This window comes from Lactuca serriola, chromosome 6 (assembly GCF_051521515.1).
Source record: "Lactuca serriola cultivar US96UC23 chromosome 6, Lser_US96UC23_V15, whole genome shotgun sequence".
NCBI lineage: Eukaryota > Viridiplantae > Streptophyta > Magnoliopsida > Asterales > Asteraceae > Lactuca > Lactuca serriola.
This window is the reverse complement of record NC_136413.1, coordinates 967376-992446: the sequence shown is the minus strand read 5'-3', so window position 1 is coordinate 992446 and position 25071 is coordinate 967376. Positions and strand designations below refer to the sequence as shown.

The window sequence follows — 25071 nt, the reverse complement described above, 5'->3', positions numbered from 1 at the left end:
TGATAAGGCATCAGTTACAGGCTTGGTTGTGAACTCATTTTTTGCTCATATACATACAAGCTTGTTACTTATTATAGCAATAAACTTTGTTTCTCATTAGAACAATGAACTTTTATTATTAGGAACTTATTTACTTGTCTTAGCAACGAACTTGTTTGCTCCTGGTAGCAACGAACTTGACTGCTCATTATAGCAATGAAACTTGTTTTCTCGTTTTAGTAACAAAGTTTATTTCCCATGAGAATATGAACGTTAGATCTCGTTTGGGCAACATGTTTTACCTCTCATGATGACAACGAACTTTGTTTATGCAAACTTATTTACTCATTTTTGCAATATATTTTTATGACAAAATTACAAAAATGGTCCCTATGGTTTGCCAAAAGTAACAAACTTAGTCCTTATCTATTTTTTTTATCTGTTTGGCCCTTGTGGTTTGTAAAAGTTGCATTGGAGGTCCTTTTTCATAACTCCGTTTGTTTGTAGCCGTTTGGGTGATTAAGTTAAAAAAAATATAGGGGTATTTTGGTATTTTCACATTACCTTCTCCAACCCCTTTAAAAAGCCCTAACCAATGCTCAGAAAAATCAAGCTACCATCTCTGAAAAATCAAAGCTCTCCTCTCTTCCAAGAATGGTGATTTGTACGTGTGGAAGTGTTTCTGTGAGAGTCACATCTTGGACGGACCTCAACCCAGGAAGGCGATTCTGATCTTGTGCTCGAAACGGTCGAAGTTGTCAATTTCTTGGGTGGGTGGACGATCCGATGTGCCATAGAGTCGTGGAGGTGATTCCTGGCTTGCTAAGGAAACTGAAAAATGTTCAAATGATGTTGATTCAAGGTCGTGCAGATGCTGTGAAGCTAAAGTGGATGCTTCTTCTGTCTTGGTTCTTTTTTTTTGTTTATATATGTATGCACTAAGTAGTAGTTGGATTTGGGGATGTATTTGGTCAGTGTATTTTGGATATGTAATGTCGGATGGGTGTATAGAACTGGAATGGGATATTACCAGTTGATTTTGGGATGGGATGTCATGTAGTTGAATCTTAATGTAATGTATAGTTTTGGTTAATCAGTTTAATGGTATTTTGTATTGTGGTAATTCTAAATCATTGTTTTTTGTCATGGATCAAGAATGTTGGAATGGAATGGAAAGATTTTTGTCCATTAATCAAACATTGGAATGGAATGAGAAAAATACAAGATCAAAACATTATAAGTAAACAATGGAATGGAATAAGCTTTGGTCATTTTTCAAAAAACAATGGAATGGAATGAGTTTTGGTCATTTATCAAAAAAATGGAATGGAATGAGTTTTGGTCATTTATAAAACAATGGAATGGAAAGAGAAACACACAAGATCAAAACATGATAAGTAACTGGAAATGTTCACCACATTGATCATTAAAACCAGAAATGTAGCATGACATAATATGGCTAGTATTAACTTAATTACATCACTAATTTAGGTAGTTGCAAAAAGATGTAATTATCTAGATTAAACATGTTTGAAAAAAGCATCAATACAAGTTTATAAGCTTAAACAAAAGGTAGCCAAATAACTTGATTAGTCATGCTTTCATGTGTATCCAACTTCACTTAGGTCCCACTTTCTGCACTTGAGGCTTTTTCCCTTGTCCATCTTCTTTGCTCTTAACCCACCCACTACAGCTTCACTTAATCCACCCACTGAACCTTGACTTGTTCCACAACCTACATCTTTACTTGATCGACCCACACCACCTTGACTTGATTCACCTACTGCTCTCTGACTTGACCCCCCTTGCCCCTTACATGTTCTAGAATCATGTCCTTTATTATGACACTTGGAGCAAGTAACAGTCAAGAATTTCCTAGATAGGTTTGTTGACTGGTTAGTAGGCTCATCTATAGCCCTCCTCTTCTTTTTATTGGGTCTTCCAACCTACAAAAATAGTAAGGAAATCATAAATTTGGATGAATAATAAACTATGTTAACTAACATTCAACTTATGTGTGTGTGATATGTAAGGGGTATAAGAGTGGTTGGACATCTAGATTTTGGCCACATGCTCCTGCCATTGATTGGATCTATTTTGTTGGAGTACATTGCCCTCCATGTTTCTAGTTTATAACAAGGATGCACCCAATATTCAGGTTTTTGGGCTTTTTCACCATTTTGAATATGTTCCCATATTACACAAACTCCATGCCTGCAGACTATCCCTATTATCTCTCAGTACCTACAACTACATGTCCCCTCTTTCAAGTTGACCACATACTGATCAAACATCATACCAGTCACTTGATATTTTCCAGAACCACAGAAGAGTGCCCTATATTTGCTTGCAGCTGTTTTGATTGTGTCAAGTATGGTAGTTGTAGTTGGGGTTAATATCATTTTGCATTTATCAATTTGTTTTTGTACAATGCAATGTCTCTTCATCAAGTACACTCTAATGTACTCTAAACAGGTAATGATAGGCTTGTCCCTACCATGCTCTAGCTTAGAGTTAAATACTTCACATAGATTATTTAATAGACAATCTGAATGGGCTCTACCTATGAAATGAGACCTATCCCAATGAACTGGAGGAACCTTACTTAGCCATTCATGAGCCTCTGCACTGAAATCTTTGAACTCATTCATTGCCCTTTCAAAATGTCTAATGCTTGTATTAGTAGCACACCTCCACAAGTGATCTCTAAACTCATCTCCCCTCCGTTGCAGCTTCATGTTTTCATGTATATGTCTCAAACACCATCTATGCTCTGCATTTGGAAACACTTTTGCTATTGCAGGTATTATTCCCTACATATAATTTAATTTATAGTTAATATTGTTACAAGCTTTAAAATAGACTTATGTTATATGTATTCATACCATTTGTCTGTCGGATACAAAAGTGAAGTTGCATGATGCATCCAAATCCAAATCACCACCAAGGCATTCCAAGAACCATGTCCATGAGCTTGTTGTCTCAGCTTCCACAACTGCATAAGCTAGTAGATATATTACATTATTGGAATCAAGACCCACAGGTGTTAGAATTTGTCCAGGGTGTGGTCCTTTCAAGAAACATCCATCCAATCCCAGTAATTCCTTTTTCCCAGATTTGAACCCCAACTTAAGTGTTCCAAGACAAATGTACATCTTCTTGAAAATACGAGTTTCAACATCTGGATTTGGTTCATTACACACTTCCAGTTTCACTATTGTACCTAGGTTATTGGTTTGTAACTCCAAATAGTAATCTCTCAACAAATTATATTGCCTTTCGTAGTCACCATACAATTGTTCCTTTGCAATTGATTTAGCCCTGAACACCTTTGTTCTTGATATGCTTAATTCCAAATCTATTTGAAGCTCCTCCTGTAAGGCTGCCCACTTTTTGGAGAATAGTGCTTGCCAGGTATCTAGATGTACATGCCTTCACATTTCTACTTTGTAAGCATAAATGCTCATCAATAACTATCTTCACCAACCATTGTTCCTCTTCCGTAGATCTAGATATCTGAATAGCAAAAGGACAAGAATCTTTCTGTGAAATTACAGTTTTGCCCTCCGATGTTACTTTACTTACAGTGGAGGGCCCACGACAAGTGCAATCTGGAACCACCCCTTTACATTTTACTCTTACTCTCAATTTTTCATTTTTGTCCATGTATAGGGCCCTCCTTGTTTTTCTTCAAAGCATCTTCATGTGACCCTGTATATCCTTTTTGGTTTTAAAACCTTGATCCACAAAAAATGGTGTAACATGAACTACCCCAAAAAGAAAAGGGCACCTTTTTGTTTAGGTTTTTTAACATTCTCTTCCTTAGGTCTTCCTCATATCCTGCACTTCATTGTTGATCACACCTAAATCATCATCTTGCTCTTTTGGTGATGACGATATCGAGTCTCTAAGATTTGCTGGAGCCTTTCCTTCCGGAGTTGTTTTTAGACCGTTTGATCCTCTTATTCAGCCAAACTTTATCTCTCCCACTTGGTTGTGCTTCTTTGAGTACCCCTTCTCTTTGGGTTTGAGGTATCCTTTCATGGGAATAATCTATGAATTCTTTAAGTTGACCAAGATTTCATATATCCAGCCCATGCATTTTATTTGGATGATCGTTTATTGGATCGATCAAATAAATCAGTTGAAAGGCACAAATATAGGCCTCTCTGATCTGGCATGTGTATACGATCTTACAACTTTCAAAAACTCTCGATTCCTCCATAAAGTCAAAACCTACAAGTCTCCTTTAATCTTGAAAACCAAGCATAACGATGGGGCTTGGAAAGGAAGATACTTCTTCATGAGACATGACTCCATTCCAGGAGGGGATCTCTTGCCCCTGGACTGGGTTAAGAAGGGTAGGATTTCAATATTTTCCTTTGGAATCCTGAAATCTTATGCTTATTTTGTTTTTTCTATTATAGGTTTCAAGTTTGGAGATCTTGTTGTCACTGTTGAGGATTCATAGGATAAGATTGCCAGCTTTCTCTCCCTCCCGGAGGCAGATAGATCTCTTAAACTTGACCAATCCAGTCTCCAAGAAAGATCTTCCACCATTCCTTACATCAAGTAGTAACCTTAAGATCCTTGATCTTATTAGGATCCTTATGTTCTGTGAATGTTCCAGGATCGTTTGCTCTAGTGATCACTTCTATCTAGCTGACCTCAAGGATGATATGACCAGTGGCTTGGTCAGAATAAAGCAGGAAAAGTCTTATGCTCCAGTTCCTCCAAAGAAAGCCCAACTTGACCTGGTTGTAAGGACTCCGAGATCCCAAAAGAGAGACTTCGGGGGCCACAGATTTCAGTCTAGAGGTCCTCAATATTGAGGATGCTCTTGGGAAGTTGTCCTTTTTTTTCCAGTCTATAAGTTTCCTGCAAGAAAGAATTTATTTTTCATACATGTTTTCTTCCTTTGCTGATCTATGTGTTTCTTCCCGGTCACCACTCATATTTCTCAATGGACGAACGGTCTTAGGATCCGGGCTGAGAAAGCCAAGTACGCTTTAAAGGAGCAAGAGAAAATCAGGAAGGCCACCAACGAAGATCTTCTCTAGAGGGTAGAGTTGTTGAACAAGCAAAAAGCCGAGAAAGAGGAGGAGCACCTTGCAGACCATGAGGAGGTGATAGCGAATGCGAAGGCGAGCGCTGTTGTGGTTATCCTGGAGGCCAAGATCAAGCTGGCTGAGGATCTTGAACATTCAGGATCTTGGGACGTGATAGGATGGCATGAGGCATTAGCCAAGCTAACAGTCAAGCCTGCCACCATCTTTGAGGATCCTGTAGTGCAACCAGGAGGGGAGGAAGAGGAGAAAAAGAAGGAGAAGGTCGATGATGACCAGGTTAAGGTCTAGGCATTTTAGGTGATTAGGGAAGTATAAACTTTTGATGTTAAGGCATGTTTTTTGTAAGGTGGTAGGCCTTTTGTTTTTTAATATAATGGTTGAATTTCTTTTTGTCTTTCTCTAGTTCCTGCATAACACAATACTTGTTGGATTAGGTGTCTAAGACCATACCTATAATTGGTATGTACTTGACCCGATAGTAGCATGGTCCTTTTGGGTTGCCTTCACCATAGCAATTTGACTGGATGAATTATGGAGAAAGAGGTTAATTGTGATTTATTAATATATTATAAGAATAATATATCAATTGAGAAATCATATTATTTAATTAGTATTTATCAGAAATTAATTTGAAGATCAAAAGAGACTGATTAAATTAAGGGGATTGATACTACAAGTTGAGCTTGTGGATCCTTAGGAAGGGATGGACAAAATTCTACGTGTAGCCTACATAGAATTCATCCAAAAGGGGATTCTGGAAGGATCTAATGGGTTGCTTAAGCCCTAAGCAAAGAATTAGAGTTCCAGTTAGAAATCCTAGCAGCTCAGCTATATAAGGAACCCCTAGGACTCCCAAAATCGTCCACTAGCTTCCAAGAGAATACCCTAGCCGATTTTGAGCCTCCAACCTCTCTCATATTCATCCAACTTTCTATTTGGTGTTTGTGACTCACTAGAGGTGCAACATTTGAGGCACTAAGCTCTTGAAGGTTAAGATCTACAAACTACAAGTTAAAAGGTATTCTTCTAACTTTTTTTACGTTATGATTTCCAAAAATTGCATGATAGTTAGGTTTCATGCTTTGGAGAATTTTATTTGCATGTATAACTTGATAAAAACATATATCTGAAGCATTAGGGTTGCATGTACACCATAGGAATGTTGTAGTGCTCAAAACCCATCAATACCAAGGGTTTTGCATGTTTAAGATCCTAAAAAAACAAAATGGATCAATAACAATATAAAAGTTTTTTTTACAAGTTTATTGATTAACTTGCAACTTATAAAAGTTTCTAATATGCTTTTGGAACTTCTGTGAAAAATCGAATGACTCCGAAAGTTCATATGTTAGTGATTAATTTAGGATCCTGGAAAGTTCAGGATTCTTGATTTTAAAACATCAAAATTAAGCAAAAGATAGAACCTAATTGTCTTCGGGATTCTCCTTAAGTATTTGAGAGTTCACTGAGGGTAAATTCCAACTTAGGAGAGATTTTTGGTTCAACGTGAGGAATGAGGTCCCTTACCAACAAAGGTTGATGAAGATCCTTAAGGGTAAGGATCCATACCGTCAGAGATCCTAATTATTTTGGATCTTGTAAGGGAAATTTCTCCTTAGGATAACCTATTTAGATTATAGACTTAGACAAAATAGATAACATCTTAATGTTATATTTTAGGAGGGATCCCTATTTGTTATATAATTCATTGGGTAGGTAACACGAAAATGTTACAATTTGACCGTATTTTCCAGGGAACATTCCCAACATGTGTCAACATGAAGATGTTATAGGTCTCATGTAATTTCTAGGGCAAAATCCCAATCTTTGATAACATGAAAATGTTATAAGCCTTCAGTAGTTACTGAGGTAAAATCCCAATAACATGAAAATGTTATAAGCTTTAAGTAATTACTGGAGTAGGATCCCGATTTCTGGATAACATGAAAATATTATAAACCATATGATCTCAACTTGTGTTCAAAGATAAGAGGGTTTCCAAGCCACTAAATCTTGAAATGATCCCCTTATCCGTATCCCACAGTTATATAACATGCGTCCAAGCGAGGTGTATAAACCTTAGTTCGTGTGAAAGAGGTAATTAGCTCTTTAAACCTTAGAGGTAATTAAGCACCCTTAGGCGTAAGAGAGATGATCAGTCTCTAGCTTGTATATATGATAGTTTAGGGATTATATTGTATAATATAAAGGGGTTTACTAAGTATTGGGATCTTTGTGTGTCAAGATCCTTGTGCTTCCGGCTTTTCAAACTTAAGGATCCAGTAGTTCTGGGATCTTCTCTTGTGAGGATCCTGACATTACAAGATCTCCACTCTTGAGGATCCTAAACCGTATATTGTTCTGCATAGAAAATGTTAGCTAAGGGTGGGCGTTATTCTAGCTAACGCCCCTCTACATAGAAAATGTTAGCTAAGGGTGGGCGTTATCTGAGGAGAAAATCAGTAATAATAAAAGTTTTTAAGGTAAAGGACATGTGTACATTGGTTTTGTTGTGGATAATTTGATCCTAATTACATGTAGTATGCTTTAAGGTGTACGACGTTCCATGATCTTGACAAATCGTCTCCTTCGAGTGTCGCTAGCCAGTATGCTCCTTTTCCTGCTTCAGCATCTATAAGATATGGTCCTTCCCATTTGGGAGTTAAATTTCCTACACTAAGATCCTTGGTGTTTTAAAATGCTTTCCTTAATACCAGGTCTCCTATTTGAAACCTTCTGACCCTTATATTCCTATTTTAAGCCTTGGCGATTCTTTGTTGGTGAGCAGCAATGCATATTTTGGCAAGATCCCTAAGCTCGTCAATAGTATTGAGATCCTCAGCTAGGATCCTGTTATTATTCTCTTGGTCTTGCAGCAAGTATCTTGTCGTCATGATCACTACTTCAGTAGGGATTACTGCTTCTATCCCAAACACTAAGGAATAGGGGGTCTGACCTGTGGCCACTTTGGAGGTGGTTCTATCTGCCCATAAAAACAAAAGAAGTTCTTCTGCCCATTTTCCCTTCTTTTTGTCTAGCCTTTTCTTCAAATTGTTAACTATTATTTTGTTGTTGGACTTCGTTTGACCATTAGCTTGGGGATAAACATGAGTGGACATTATCATTTTGATCCCCAATCTTGTGTAAAAGTCTCTTGTTCTTTTGCTAATAAATTAGGATCCATTGTCGCATATGATCTCAACCGGGATCCTAAACCTGGTCAAGATATTACGTTTAATGAACGATACTACCTATTTGTCTCTTACCTGGGCAAAAGCTTCAGCTTCGATCAATTTGGAGAAGTAATCAGTCATCACCAACATGAAGACTTTTCCTCCTGGGGCTACTGGAAATTTTCCTACAATATCCATCCCCCATTTCACAAATGGCCATGGGGAGATAATATGATGAAGAGGTTATGTCGGTTGGTGCAGGATGTTGTTGTGTCTTTAGCAAGCGTCACATTTTTGAGCATGTAGGAAGGAGTAGGGGTGTCAAAAACCCCTGCAGGAGCCCGTTTCCGTGGGATGCCGATACCGTACGAGACTAATTTTTAAACAAATTCGGGAGCGGGGACGGGGGCGAGGGCGAGATTAACTCCCGTTTATTTTCGGGACCGGGGTCGGGAGTGAGTATTTCCATCCCGTACTCCCGATAGGGCCCCGTTTATATTTATATAAAATATATATTTAATGTAAAATACAAATGGGAAATTAGGGCTTCAGCTTTCTTCTGTCTTCACAATCGATTGACGAATGACGAATTTCTAGCTTCGAGTCTTCGACTGGACTTCAGCTTCATTCCCGTAGGACCCTTACTCTGACTACGACTTCTCCAAGTCTCCAACTCCCACCCAAGACGCGAACGGCGACCCACATTTGACGTTTCCCGTCATCGCCGTCGATGCCTTTCCGCATTTGACGGTAATGTACGCTTAATTTCCTTCTTTCCTTCTTTGATATAATTGAGACTTGAGAGCTTTCTTCGATCTTCACAATCAATTCTACCACTTGGCTCACAATTTTTGTTTCTCACCAATTTCTCAACAAACATAAATCTAACTTATTATGTTGTTTTCATCTAGTTTTAATTAATTAACAAACATAAGTGTGAAACTAACTGGTGTGTTGATGGATAGTTTTTTGGACTGGAACATAGATAGAAAATTATCAACTTTAACTGTTGATAATTGTTCAACAAACAATTGCATGATAGATTTGATGGTAGACAAACTTCCTTTTGATAGCTTGATTTTGGGTAGAAGCTTGTTTCATATGCGATGTGATTCGCATATTTTGAATTTAATTGAGAGGAGTGGGTTGGATGTTTTTGGACATGGGATTGAGAAAGGGCGTAACAGTTGCAGTTTTTGGACAACTACACCAAAAAGACTTGATACATTTAAAACAATCCAATGTTTGAGAATGTTTCCTATGAAAAAACCTAGTAGTTGACTGTAAAACACGATGGAATTCTACGTATTTAATTCTTTCCACGGCTTTGAAATACAAGAAGATGTTTTATCGGTTACAACAACGTTGGCCCCAATATAAGAGTGCGCCTGATGAGAAAGAATGGGCTTTGGCAAGTGAGCTTTGTGATAGACTAAAAATCTTCTATAATGTCACGGAATTATTTTCGGGAAAAAATATCCAACAACCAACATTTGTTTCCCCAAAATATGTGAAATAAAGATTGCTCTAAAGAAATGGGATACAACTAGTTTCATTGAAATAAGTGAAATGTCTGAAAATATGCTTACAAAGTTTGATGAGTATTGGAAAGAAAGTCACGGGGTGTTGGCTATGGCGACGATATTGGATCCAAGGTTTAAGATGAAGCTCCTAGTGTTTTTTTCCTATTATCTATGGAGTAGATAATGCAAAAGATAAAAAAATTTAGAAAATGCGTCAAATTTGCGAAGATATATATCTAAGGTATGAGTCAAGTGTTATGAGTCAAGTAAGTAATGATGATATTACTAGTAAGCCCACTTCTAGTCGAGATGCAGCTCCTGGAAGTGACATGGACTAATTAGATGCTTTCTTTTCATGGAATTCCACTACTAGTGAGGTTTTTGTAAAAAATGAATTAGAAAGGTACTTAGAGGAAGGCACTTTACCCCGGATTCATGAGTTTGATGTGTTAGGTTGATGGAAGTTAAATGGGGTTAAGTATCCTACATTGTATTTGATTTCAAAAGACATATTAGTCATTCCTATCTCCACTGTTGCTTCAGAGTCTTCTTTTTCTACAAGTGGTAGAATCATTCGTCCACATAAGAGTAGACTTCTTCCGTTAATAATTGAAGTTATCATATGCACCCAAACTTGGCTATGGGCGGGTAAAAAAGGTACGTATGAATTTGCTTGAACCATTATTTGTTTTATTCATTTTAATATATTTTGCTTATTATCTTTACTTTTTTCTTGGTTAGGTTGTGTTATTGATGGTGACGATTTGCATTCTGATGAAGACGACGAGGGAATTGAGGTAAGATTGTTAAATTTGTCGTTTTGTATTGAATAAATTAATATAAAATTTCATTTTATTATTATTTTTGTTATTTATTTAGGGAGGATATTCAAATGTCAATCAATGAAGAGTTGAAGGAAATTAATGGATATTGAAGATGTAGTGAATTTGTCATATATTTTTGGACATGTTGATATTTTATATTTGTGATTTTGGATTTGTTATATTTTGCATTTGTAATATTGGCTTTGTCTTCGTAAGATTGTTGGAATTGTTGTTTTGTAATGTTGGATTTTTATTTTTTTTGTTTCTAAAAGATTAGGTTTTAAGCTTTTAAAGTTATTAAAAATAGTCTTTTAAGCCAAAAACAAAGCAATTTTTTATCAAAAAAAATCCAAATTTAAGCCTATAAACCGGGGGAACGGGAGCGGAACCGGGGGCGATGGAGGTAACGGGGATGGGACCGGGGGTCTATGTAAACGGGGGATCCAGGGGCAGGACCGGGGGTAGGGCAACAAGTGATTTCGAGGGCGGGGCGGGGACAGCTATTTCCGCTCCTGTTTGGTCCCGTTAACATCCCTAGGAAGGAGTCTTTCTTCATGGTTGGCCAGTAGTATCCTATTCTCAGTATTTTGGAGCATAAGGATCTGCCTCTGATGTGATTTCCACAATCTCCTTCGTGTATATCCTTTAAGACTTTTGCAGCTTTAGGATCTTCCAAGCATCTTAAGTATGCACCTGCCATAGATTTTTTGTAAAGTTTACCTTGGATTAACGTGAATCTTGAGACTCTTGTCCTAAGTGCTCTTTCACTTTTTCTCCTATCAGGATTGTGCCATTTTTTGAGATATTTTATAATGGGTTAGGTCCATGATTGCGAAATTCTCTAGGGATCCTGTACATCGGGATCTCTTTGAGAAAGGATCCTAGGGTCAGGATCTTTAATAGCTGCTATGCTTGTCGGATGCTTAGGATCTTCTGACTTGTCGGAGAGGGTTTCTATGGCTGGTGTTATTATGTGAGTTATATGAATCTTTGTCTCTGGTGGGATCTTGAGGGAGGATCCTAAATTGGATAGTGCATCTGCTTCTGTGTTTTCTTCTCTGAGAACTTGGATTAGGCTAAAGTTTTCGAAATCAGAAGCTAATTTTTTGAAGATCTTTAGGTATAATGCAAAATTTTCACCTTCCACTACATAAGATCCATTATAGTGGTTGGTTAGTAATAAAGAATCAACAAATACATGAAGATACTTGATTTGAAGATCCTTAGATAACTGTAGTCCCATGATGAGTGCTTCGTATTTTGCTTCGTTGTTAGTGGTGTTGAATTCACAACTAACTACCTAGGGTATGATGTCCCCCTGTGGCAACTTTAGTATGATCCCAAGGCCTGTTCCTTTCTGATTTGAAGCTCCATCTATGAACAACGTCCATTTTCCCAAGTGTTCATCTTCTAGTAGTCGCTTGGCTTCCATGTCTACTTCGTTTTGTAGATCATCACTAAAGTCAGCCACAAAAGTCCGCTAACGCTTGTGATTTTATGGCGGATCTTGGTTCGTATCTAATGTCAAATGTGCTTAATTTTACCGACCATTTTGCCATCCTTCCTGACATTTCTAGTTTTCTCATAACACTCTTTATAGGATAGTTAGTTTTTACATGTATAGTGTGTGTTTCAAAGTAGTGTCTTAATTTGGTAGAAGAAGTTACTAAGGCAAGAATTAATTTTTCGAGATGAGAGTACCTGGTTTCAGGATCCAGGAGACTTTTACTTAAATAGTAGATAGAATGTTGACCCCGTTAAGTTCCTTTACCAGAACGACACCTACCGCATTTAGGGATACTGAGAGATAGAGGATAAGTGGTCATAACATCCCCAAAATCACTGCCCGAAAAGACCGGTTTCATTTATGCTTTTAAAATAATTTCAGAGTAAATCCATTTATTTAAAAGAGTTGCGGAATTTGTCCCCAAAACAATACATGATAAAATAAGATTTATCAAAGCATTTCTTACAGAAATGTATTTTCATTATATATCAAAATTTGGGATGTTATGTTCCAATACAGACACAAAAGCATAAACAATAAGACATAGACCTTACACAGTTATATACAACTACTATTTTGTAAACAAAAATATCTTCACAAGTTCTCCAACTTATGCTCTCGCGCCACTACCTGTAATACAAAGAAACTGAGTAGGTCAGGCTTGGTAGTCTGGTGAGCATATAGGGTTTTCAACCCACGATAAATAGTTATATTTAATCTCACCAACCAACAATAACCTGATTACCCATTCCCTTTATCCTCACTTTACGTCCTTATGACAACAACTATTACAAGGGACCTAATCTAGGATTTTCATCGGGACGGACACTACTGCAAAGGGGTTTCCTCAGCAATGAATGTCCTAAGGAAACCATGAGGGGGATAGAATATAGCAAATGAACACCCAAGTTCACTACACCTACATGTTATGAGCCTGCCAACGTTCCACTGAACTGTCTAGAAAAGTCAGCGGTCGTCATCCATATTCTGTTGGACGACTAGATCACAATCACATTGATGCCTCTCGTCATTTTTATTTCATCACACATCACTATCTACCCATGTTTTACCCAGCATATTTGTAGATAAAATATACTTGTTTATATACAACTTAAAACCTATATAACATATTCATTCAATACTCATACCACATAACAAATAGTATATAATCACTTAGCATGTATTTCATAGAGTATCATTCATATATGTGTATTTTCAGAAGGCAACTACACACTTACTCATATCATATATCTAATACATTCATAAATACTTGTATTAAAATCGTGTATATGAAAGGGACTATGCACTTACTTGATAATATGATGACCAGAAAACCCTACCGCTCTAAATGTAGTATACTTCGGTGAATCCAGGAAATCTTCACACACCGGGCTTCTCGCGGGCAGAGCTTCGGCTCGGAAACTCTGTTCTTCTCGGGATCTTCGGAGCTTCCGGACTTGCTTCGGGTCTTGGTATGATACTGGGGCTTCGGGGGTATGACTTGCACGCAAATCGAGGGAATAAGGATGAGAGAGAAAATTTTGAGCAATTAAACTAGGCTGACCTTGCTTTCTATTTATAGGGGCTGAAAAACCATGCTTACGTTGTGACCCACTTATGATCACGTCACGAGCTCGAATATGTCATTGCGTTCGTCATGGCCAGTTACCCTGAAAGACGTCCATCACCTGCTCACGTCGTGCACACTGTGCTCATGTCGTGAGCTCTGACACAGGTGGAAGTTCGTGCCCCGAACTTCAAAAATTCATATCTTTCGCATACGAGCTCCGTTTTCGACGTTCTTTATATCCACGTGTAGGTGAGATTATGCTTTACAACTCTTGTTTAGACTTAGTCGTCTAATTTTGAATTTAACTTTTATTATATTATTTTTAGTAGGCCGGGACAGGAAAACTCCGTTAGAAATTCGTAACTCCTTCACCTGACGTCCGTTTTCGTCTGTATTTTTACCGTTGCATTACTATCGATGAGGTCTTCGATTCTCATTTAGATTGTTTCAGCTAGAAATCACTTGATCTCATATTCGAACTTTGGCCTGCATATTACTAAGCCGAAATTTCGAAAAATCATAACTTCCTCATACGTAGTCAGATTTAGACGTTCTTCTTATGCACGCTCTCGGTTTAACGTATTCTACAACTTTCATTTAGATCACTAAGGCTAAATATCGCTCCATCGTAAACTCACTATTTACGTCGTGTAGTGTTGTACTGGTTCTATCGTGAAACTTCGACAAGTCATAACTTCTTCGTTATAACTCAGATTTCGGCATTCTTTATGTATCCGGAACCCTTGTAACGACAACTACAACTGCATGTATAGATATCTGGCTTATCTAATATTTTACTATTACGCTTAATTTCATTCTTAATTCGTTTAAGCGACATAATTAAGCATAAAAAACATAATACTCAAATAATACATTTCTGTTATTTCAAAATGAGTTAGAAAGGTTAACCTAGACTATTACATCAATATTAATGCATAGCTTAGAAACACGGGCGTTACAATTCTCTCCCCCTTAGGATGATTCCGTCCCTGGAATCACACATCAACAAACAAATGCGGATAGCGACTCATCATGTCACTCTCCATCTCTCAGGAGAGATTTGGCCCATTCGTATGTTTCCAACGGACAAGAACTAATTCGACCATCTTGTGTCGCAACTTCTTAGTCTTACGGTCAACTTTTTCCTCTGGTTCTTCAATTAACCTCTTATTTTCATCAATTTTTAATTCCGAAAGTGGAATCATGTCGGGAACTTCTCCCGTGACCTTCCTCAGATAACACCCATGGAAAGTGTTATGTATTCCATTCAGTTCTTCGTGTAATTTGAGCTTGTAAGCTTGGTTCTCAATCCTCTGAAGAACTTTAAATAGTCCAATAAACCTTGGACTTAACTTTCCCCTTTTACCAAATCTTATAAGTCCCTTCCGACTTAACTTTCCCCTTTTACCAAATCTTATAAGTCCCTTCCATGGTGAGACTTTAAGCAAAAACGAATACCCAACTTCAGATGTCATCTGTCTTTGCTTTTTGTCAGCATAGCTCTTTTGACGATCCTGAGCTTCTAACATTCTCTCCCTAATTATTTTCAATTTTTCAGTAGTTTGAGGGACTATCTCCGGTCCCATAAACTGCTTTTCCCTAGCCTCAAGCCAACAAGACGGCCTACGACATTTTTGTCCATACATAGCTTGATAAGGTTCCATCTTTATGCTCGAGTGGAAACTATTATTGTAGAAAAATTCTACCAAAGGAAAATGTTCATCCCAATTGCCTTGGAATTACAGGGTACATGCTCTCAGCATATCTTCAAGTGTTTGTATCATCCATTCGCTCTGACCATCAGTCTGTGTATGGTAAGCTGTACTCAAACACAACTTGGTACCCAATTCCTCTTGTAGACTTCTCCAAAATCACGAGGTGAAACGGCTGTCACGATCTGACACAATCGTTAATGGAACACCGTGAAGCCTCACAATTTCCTTCACGTAAGAATTTTCAAGCTTATCCACTAACCATTTCTCATTGGCTGCTATGAAATAGCACTCTTAGTGAAGCGATCAACGACCACCCAAATCATGTCGTGACCATTCTTTGTTCTGGGCAGTTTAGTGACAAAATCCATAGCAATGTCTTCCCATTTACCCATAGGCACAGGTAAAGGTTCTAAACTCTCGTATGGTTTCTGATGTTGTGCCTTGACCCGCGCATATGTCACACACTATGCCACGTACTTTGCAATATCAAGCTACATCGTCGGCCACCAGTAATAGGGTTTCAGGTCCCTATACATTTTAGTACGGCCATGATGAATTGAGTACATGGTTTTCTGAGCTTCTTCCATCAGAAGATCTCTTATTCCTCCTGACTTAGGTACCCAAATACGATATTGGAATACCTTCAGTCCATGACCGTTTGTACCAAACACCAACGTTTTGCCCAAACGTTCCTCTTTCCGATCATTCTTTTCAAAAGATTCCTCTTGAACTTTCTTTATACTTTCCACAATGGTCGAGACAACTTCTATTCTCAACGCTCTTGGCCTTTTTCTTTCAAGATTGACTTTTCGACTGAGAGAATCAACAACAACATTTGCTTTAACGGGATGCTAAAGTATCTCACAGTCGTAGTCCTTAAGTAGTTCTAGCCAGCGTCGCTGCCTCGTATTCAATTTTTTCTGACTAAAGAGATATTGGAGACTCTTATGATCAGTGAAAAGTTTGCACTTCGTGCCATACAGGTAATGCCTCCATATCTTTAGAGCGAAAACTACCACTGCCAACTCCAAATCGTGAGTGGGGTAGTTCTTTTCATGTTCCTTCAGCTGTCGAGACGCATATGCTATCACCTTTTCTCTTTGGGTCAAAACACAACCCAACCCAACCCCAGACGCATCGCTATAAACAGCGAAGTCTTCAACTCCATCGGGTAAAGAAAGAATCGGTTCCTCGCATAGCTTCTTCTTTAGCAACTCAAATGCTTCTTTGTGCTTATCCCTCCAAGCATAAGTAGCTCCTTTGTGGGTCAAAGTTGTTAGTAGAGTAGCGATCGCAGAAAAGCCGTGGATAAACCTTCGGTAATATCCGGCTAATCCCAGAAAACTTCGGATCTCCGTGGGAATTTTCGGTTGTTCCCACTTCATCAAAGCTTCAATCTTCGTTGGATCAACCATTATCCCTCCTTGGTTGACCACGTGACCCAAGAATTGGACTTCTCGAATCCAAAAATCACATTTGGAGAACTTTGCATACAGCTTCTCCTTTTCAAGACTTCCAACACTTCTCGCAAGTATCTGTCATGCTCCTCTTGGCTTATCGAGTAAATCAGAATGTCATCTATGAACACTATCACAGATTTATCAAGGAACGGGTTACAAACCCTGTTCATTAAATCCATGAATGCTGCTAGAGCATTGGTTAGTCCAAACGAAATAACCAAAAACTCGTTGTGTCCATATCTAGTTCTGAATGCAGTCTTTTCGATATCCTACTCTCTCACCTTCAGCTGATGATATCCTGACCTTAGGTTGATCTTTGAAAAATAACTTGAACCTTGTAGTTGATCGAACAGGTCATCAATCCTTGGCAATGGATAGCTATTCTTTATCGTTTCCATATTCAGCTCTCTGTAATCAATTCACATTCTCATACTCCCGTCCTTTTTCTTTACAAATAACATCGTAGCTCCCCAAGATGATGAACTAGGTCTTATGAAACCTTTGTCCAATAACTCCTGAAGTTGCATCATTAGCTCCTTCATCTCCGTTGGTGCTAATCGGTAAGGTGCTTTTGCTATGGGTGTCGTCCCTGGTAACAAGTCGATACAGAATTCTACTTGTTGATCAGGCAGTAATCCGGGAAGATCTTCGGGAAATACTTCCGGATAATCACACACGACAAGAATGCTCTACATCTCCTTCTTCACCTTCTTTGCATCTATCACAAATGCCAAATATGATGTACGTCCTTTGGCCAAACACTTTCTGGCTTTCATTAGCAAAATGATTCCAGAATTTACTCTGCGTTTGTCCCCATACACCATAAATGACTCTTTCCCTGGCGGGTTTACTTTCATTATCTTCTTCTTGCATAATATCTCTACATCATTAGCGCTAAGCCAATCCATTCCTAGCACGATGTCGAAACCGTTTAGTTCGATAGGAAACAATTCCTCATGGAACTTATTCCCATTCAAGTCAATGAAGATATTTTTCATACAATGGCTAACAGGTATAAACTTGTCACTAGCAACTTCAACTAATAAAGCATTATCTGGTCTATCGACAGGCAAAGCTAGCTTTCTACCAAATTCATGTGAAATAAAGGAGTAGTTGGCTTCAGAATCAAATAAAATTTGGGCAGGCAATTTGTTTGCGAGAAAGGTACCTGAAGCGACATCAACTTCATCTTTCGTAGCCTCAAGTATCATCTGAAAGGCTCTCACCTTCGGCTTTGCCGGAATATTGAGTTTTGTTGCCTCCTTCTTTTTAGGACAGTCTTTCAAAATGTGCCCTTCTTCGTTACATCTAAAGCACACTCTCTTGTTGGACGGACACTCATTGGCATAATGCCTAGTTTTTCCACATTTGTAGCAGGTCACGTCCTCACTACATTTCCCAGAGTGATTTTTCTTGCACTTTTCACACCATTTCGATTCACCCCCTTTTCCTCCTCCAAACTTTTTCAAATCAGACATCGAAAGTTTGCTTTTCTTGCTGGAACCCGAAGTTCCTTCAAACTTTCTCTTATCACCAACTTCAACCTTGCTGGCGGTTCTTCCCTTGATCATGTCCTCGACAGACTTGGCAGCCCAAATAGGTGCCTCCAGAGTAGGTGCCTGACGTACTGGCACAGCGTACTCCCATGGGAGTCCCTTTGCGTATCGATCAACATTTTTCAGCTCATCTAGGACGATGCGCAAAGGAAACTCCATTTTTTCTGTAAAGGCATTGGTGTAATCATCGACTGATATGTTGCCTTTAGTCAATGTCAGAAACTTGTTCTCCAACTCTAGTAGATTTTGGGTCGAGCAGAACTTGCACTTTAATTGCACCAAGAACTCTTCCCAAGGGCTTAGGGTCTTCCCTAAAGTGTTCCACCAACGAATAGCTCCACCCCTGAACTGACGTACTGCGAAAGTGGTCTGCAACTTGCCTCTGCAACCACACGTCATGAAGGCTAGCTCCATTTCCAAGATCCAATCCATGACTCCGATCGGATCCTCCTTTCCAATGAAGGTCGATGATTTGCAAGTCAAAAAGTCTTTTTACTTGCATCCAAGTCCATCAATTCCTCCCTCCTGGTGGTTTTGTCTAACTAATGGTGGGTTTGCTTGACCAATAGTCCTACTGAAGTTACCTCCTTCCGAATGCCCTTCATTCAACTCGGGTTGTTCAATCGGCATTGAAAGTTCTTCACGATTCTGCTGAAGCAGACATCTCGTTTCTTCCATCAGACGATCCAACATCATTTGAATCATCAATTGTACCCTATCCATTGTTATTGGCTCAGGTGCTGCTGCTGCAACAACTACTTGTTCAATCACAGGTGGTTGATTCCTGTTTTCGTTCACGTTTCCAACTCCACTTCTGGTTCTTACCATTTTTTATCAACACACCGAATAAGGTGAATTTAGATCCTCAATCACGATAGATAATTAAATCATCCTTATCACTCTGAAATGTTTACATGCTAGTTCTAATACCATAATCAAACGCTTAGAATCCTAAACACATAAGGTCTCCAGATCCGGTTGGCAACAAACCATAGATCCAAACAAATAATATCATATATGGCAAACATATAACATTTAGCACATAAAAGCATTTTAGGCAACTCTCCTAAAATAAACTAGTACTCGTGTCTAAAATATAACAGACACTATCTCAAAATTCTCACTTAGCGTTCTAAGTTTAAGTCTAGAAATCCTACAAATTCCTAGTTCGCTTAAACTAATGTTGTGATACCAGCTGTGACATCCCACAAATCACGGCTAAAAAAGACAGGTTTCATTTATGCGTTTAAAATAATTTTAGAGTAAATCCATTGATTTAAAAGAGTTGCGGAATTTGTCCCCAAAACAATACATGATAAAATAAGATTTATCAAAGCATTTCTTATAGAAATGTATTTTCATTATATATCAAAATTTGGGATGTTATGTTCCAATACAGACACAAAAGCATAAACAATAAGACATAGACCTTACACAGTTATATACAAATACTAGTTTGTAAACAAAAATATCTTCACAAGTTCTCCAACTTATGCTCTCGCGCCACTACCTGTAATACAAAGAAACTGAGTAGGTCAGGCTTGGTAGTCTGGTGAGCATATAGGGTTTTCAACCCACGATAAATAGTTATATTTAATCTCACCAACCAACAATAACCTGATTACCCATTCCCTTTATCCTCACTTTACGTCCTTATGACAACAACTATTACAAGGGACCTAATCTAGGATTTTCATCGGGACGGACACTACTGCAAAGGGGTTTCCTTAGCAATGAATGTCCTAAGGAAACCATGAGGGGGATAGAATACAGCAAATGAACACCCAAGTTCACTACACCTACATGTTATGAGCCTGCCAACGTTCCACTGAACTGTCTAGAAAAGTCAGCGGTCGTCATCCATATTCTGTTGGATGACTAGATCACAATCACATTGATGCCTCTCGTCATTTTATTTCATCACACATCACTATCTACCCATGTTTTACCCAGCATATTTGTAGATAAAATATACTTGTTTATATACAACTTAAAACTTGTATAACATATTCATTCAATACTCATACCACATAACAAATAGTATATAATCACTTAGCATGTATTTCATAGAGTATCATTCATATATGTGTATTTTCAGAAAGCAACTACACACTTACTCATATCATATATCTAATACATTCATAAATACTTGTATTAAAATCGTGTATATGAAAGGGACTATGCACTCACTTGATAATACAATGATCAGACAACCCTACCGCTCTAAATGTAGTATTCTTCGGTGAATCTAGGAAATCTTCACACACCGGGCTTCTCGCGGGCAGAGCTTCGGCTCGGAAACTCTGTTCTTCTCGGGATCTTCGGAGCTTCCGGACTTGCTTCGGGTCTTGGTATGATACTGGGGCTTCAGGGTTATGACTTGCACGTAAATCGAGGGAATAAGGATGAGAGAGAAAATTTTGAGCAATTAAACTCGGCTGAACTTGCTTTCTATTTATAGGGGCTGAAAAACCATGCTTACATCATGACCCACTTATGATCACGTCACGAGCTCGAATATGTCATTGCGTTCGTCATGGCCTATTGCCCTGAAAGACATCCATCACATGCGTCGTGAACACTGTGCTCACGTCGTGAGCTCTGACACAGGTGGAAGTTCATGCCTCGAACTTCAGAAATTCATATCTTTCGCATACGAGCTCCGTTTTCGGCGTTCTTTATATCCACGCGTAGGTGTCATTATGCTCTACAACTGTTGTTTAGACTCCGTTGGTTAATTTTGAATTTAACATTTATTATATTATTTTTAGTAGGCCGGGAGACAAAAACTCCATTAAAAATTCATAACTCCTTCACCTGACGTCCGTTTTCGTCTGTCTTTTTACCGTTGCATTACTATCGTCGAGATCTTCGATTCTCGTTTAGATTGTTTCAGCTAGAAATCACTTGATCTCATATTCGAACTTTGGCCTGCATACTGTTAAACCGAAATTTCGAAAAATCATAACTTCCTCATACGCAATCAGATTTAGACGTTCTTCTTATGCACGCTCTCGGTTTAACGTATTCTACGACTTTTGTTTAGATCACTAAGGCTAAATATCGCTCTATCGTAAACTCAGTATTTACGTCGTGCAATGTCGTACCGGTTCTGTTGTGAAACTTCAACAAGTCATAACTTCTTCGTTATAACTCGGATTTCGACATTCTTTATATTTCCGAAACCCTTGTAACGAGCACTACAACTTCATGTATAGATATCGGGCTTATCTAATATTCTATTACTACGCTTACTTTCATTCTTAATTCATTTAAGCCACACAATTAAGCATAAAACATATAATACTCAAATAATACATTTCTATTATTTCAAAATGAGTTACAAAGGTTAACCTAGACTATTACATCAATATTAATGCCTAGCCTAGAAACACGGGCGTTATAGTGGTTCTCCATCTATAGGTTTCACCAGTAGTGGAGTAGAGCTTAGGTATTTTTTGAGTTCCTGGAAGGCTTTCTCTTGTTCCTCTTTCCACTCAAATTTCTTGTTCTTTTTCAAGATATCGTAAAAGGGCTTCCACCTTTCTGAGGATCTTGAAATGAACCTGTTGAGTGTTGCTACTCTTCTGGTTAGCCTCTGGATGTCCTTTGTTGATGACAGGGATCTTAGTTCCATGATTGCTTTTATTTGTTTTGGGCTTACTTCTATCCTTCTTTTGGTTACCATGTATCCGAGGAACTTTCCTGATTTCATTCCAAAGTGACATTTGAGTGGGTTCAGCTTCATATTGTACTCGTCCAAGATATCATATTCTTCCTTGAGGTCTCTAAGGTGATCTTCGGCTTTCTTCGACTTCACTAACATGTTGTTGATATAACCTTCCATAGTGTCCCCCGGTTTATCTTTGAACATCCGATTTACCACTCTTTAATATGTCGCACCTGTATTTTTGAGACCAAAAGGCATTGTGATGTAACAATATATACATGTTGGTGTTATAAACGCAGTATCTTCTCGTCTGATGGTTCCATTTGAATTTGTTGGAATCCTGCTGAAGCATCCATGAAGGTCAGGAGTTCATGGCCAGTCGTCGTATCTATCATAGATTCAATATGTGGTAGAGGGAAAGGATCCTTAGGAAAAGCCTTGTTGGGATCTGTGTAGTCTACACACACTCTCCATTTGTTGTTTTTCTTTTGTACGACAACCACGTTAGCTAGCTATCTTGGGAATTTCACTTCCTTGATCATTCCTGTTTTGAGGAGCTTCTCTACTTCCTCTTGGATGATTTGATTCCTTTCGGGTGCAAATTTCCTTATTTTTTGGTGTATTGGCCTAAACGAAGGATCAATATTAATTTTATGAGTAATAATAATATTGTTTATACTTGTCATATCCTCACGTTTCCATGTGAATGTCCTGCTTCTGGTTCTTAAGAAATTCAGTAGATCCTGCTCGATCTGCTCTGGCATTGAGGATCCTACGAGGATTTTAGCTTCAGGATCCTTGATGCCCAGAGACACTTCCTTTTCGTCTTGTTTCTTTGTCTCTAGAACATGTCGTGCCCCTGCCTTAATAGCTATGCTTGTTGGGGTTTCGTCATAGATTTCATAGAGGTTTTTTAGCATTCTTTGGTTTCTTGTTGATCTCGCATGATCTTTACCGTCCCCCATGGAGTGGGCATCTTCACAAACTGATGGTATGTTGATGGAACCGCTTTCATCTTGTGGATTCGTGATCTACCTAGTATCACATTATAAAAAGACGGGAAGTCAATAACACAGAAATTTTGTATGGTGTTTACCCCTTCTATGTATATTGGTAGCTTTATTTATCCAACTGTGTGTTTTGTTTCGCCGCTAAATCCTATGAGGACTGAGGATTTTCTAACTATCTCTGATTCTGGGATGTTAATTCTTTTTCGCACGTCTAGGAGTACAATATTGACCGAGGATTCTTTTGAAGAAATGGTTGGCCATATATAGTGTTATCACGAGTCCGTCATGATGAGGATCCTGAATTCCTTCTCCATCCGTCTCGTCAAATGTAATTTCTTTGTCATTGCTAACCATGGTATTTTTTTCATGGACTGTCCTCCTTTTCTATTTTTGAGACCTTGGCATGTATCTTAGCCTGAGAATAAGAGGTACCACAAATACTAGATCCACCTTAGATAACGTTAACTATCTTAGCGTCAGTGGGTGGAGATCATGGTTTCTCCGGGATCCTGTAATCATCCTGGCTGTTTTCCTTGGATTTTTCTATTTTTCTCTCGAGGATCTCTTTGAGGTGTCCTTTGCTAAAGAGGTAGTTGATTTCTTTTAGTAGAGCTATGCAGTCCTCCAAAGGGTTTCTTCTCTTCTGGATCGCTCTATCCTCTTCGAGCCTTATGAACCTTAATGCCCGACACCTAACTTCATCCAATCTTTTGCACAGGGTCATCACAAGGTCTTCGTAGAAGGGTGAATCCTTTCTTAATCCCATTTTGAAAGCTTCCACAGCGGTGGCCATGTCAATGTTGGAGATGCTCAGAGCTTCACTGCCAAACCTATTAACAAAGTCCCTAAGTTTTTCCTTAAGATCATGAACCGCCCGGTAAAGATCACTAGTGATCTTCTCGAAGGTTTAGCTGCAAGAAAATTGGTTATTAAAGATATTAACTAAGTGTGCAATGGAAGTAATAGAGTATGGGGGAACGTTTAGTAGCCATTTGAGGTTTGATCCTGTGAGAGTCAAACCAAAGCCTCTGCATAGGAAAGCTTCCTTCAAGTGCCCTGGGATGGGAATGATCCCCATCCTTTCTCTATATTGGGCTATATGCTCTTTAGGATCTGTAGTCCCATCGTATAGCTTCATGGTGGGAGTTTAGAAGCGTTTAGGAACTTCGGTATCGGCTATCGCAGGAGTAAATCTCGAGATCTTGTGGTTTGTAGGAGATGCTTTTGGTATTGGTTGGACCACTTCCGGTACATTGGAGATCATTTGTCTTAGTTATTGAAGTTCCCTAGCCATATTCGGGTTTATTTCTGCATCAACATTAGTGTAGTTAGTACTGATAATATTCTTGTTTAAGAAGTTATTAGAGTAAAGGTTTCTAGGAGTGCTAAAAAGCTCATTGATCATGGACGCTCGGTTGTCCATTGTTTCCCCCCAGGGTTACGCCATAGTGGCAGGAATTGTGTCCTTCTGGCAATTTTTTGAGGATCCTGCATTATTGAAGTCCAGGATCCTAGGTTACACAACTGTAGGCATAGTTTCCTAGGATTTCTGAAATTTTGCCTTCATCCTCTCCACTTCTTTCAGTAGTGCTCTATTCTCCTCCTGCTTTTGGGTCACCTGTTGCGTCATTTTCCTCATCATAGCGAAAAGTTCTGCAGTAGTGACTAAGGCAGTCGGATCTTGCAGCCCTGAGGATCCCCAACTGTGACATCCCCAAAATCTCGGCCAGAAAAGACCGATTTTCATTTATGCTTTTAAATATTTTCAGAGTAAATCCTTTTGATTTGAAAGAGTTGCGGAATTTGTTCCCAAAAACAAAGCATGATAAAACAATGTTTACCAAAGCATTTCATAAAAGAAATGTATTTTCATTATAATCAAAACTCGGGGTGTCATGTTCCGATACAGACCAATAAGCATAAACGAATACATTACAAGTCATATAACAAATATAAACATATGCAGACTTGTAAACAAAACAACTTGATGGTTCATCCATCTCATGCCCTTCTGC

General features: G+C 38.5%; 1 protein-coding gene across 1 annotated transcript; it reads right to left on the bottom strand.

Annotated features, from left to right (window-relative positions):
* Positions 1-7804: 7804 nt before the first annotated feature.
* On the bottom strand, positions 7805-8167 carry LOC145058026 (uncharacterized). Its single transcript, XM_079005947.1, has one exon. It carries the CDS (start codon positions 8165-8167, stop codon positions 7805-7807), a length of 363 nt encoding a protein of 120 aa, XP_078862073.1.
* Positions 8168-25071: the final 16904 nt, after the last annotated feature.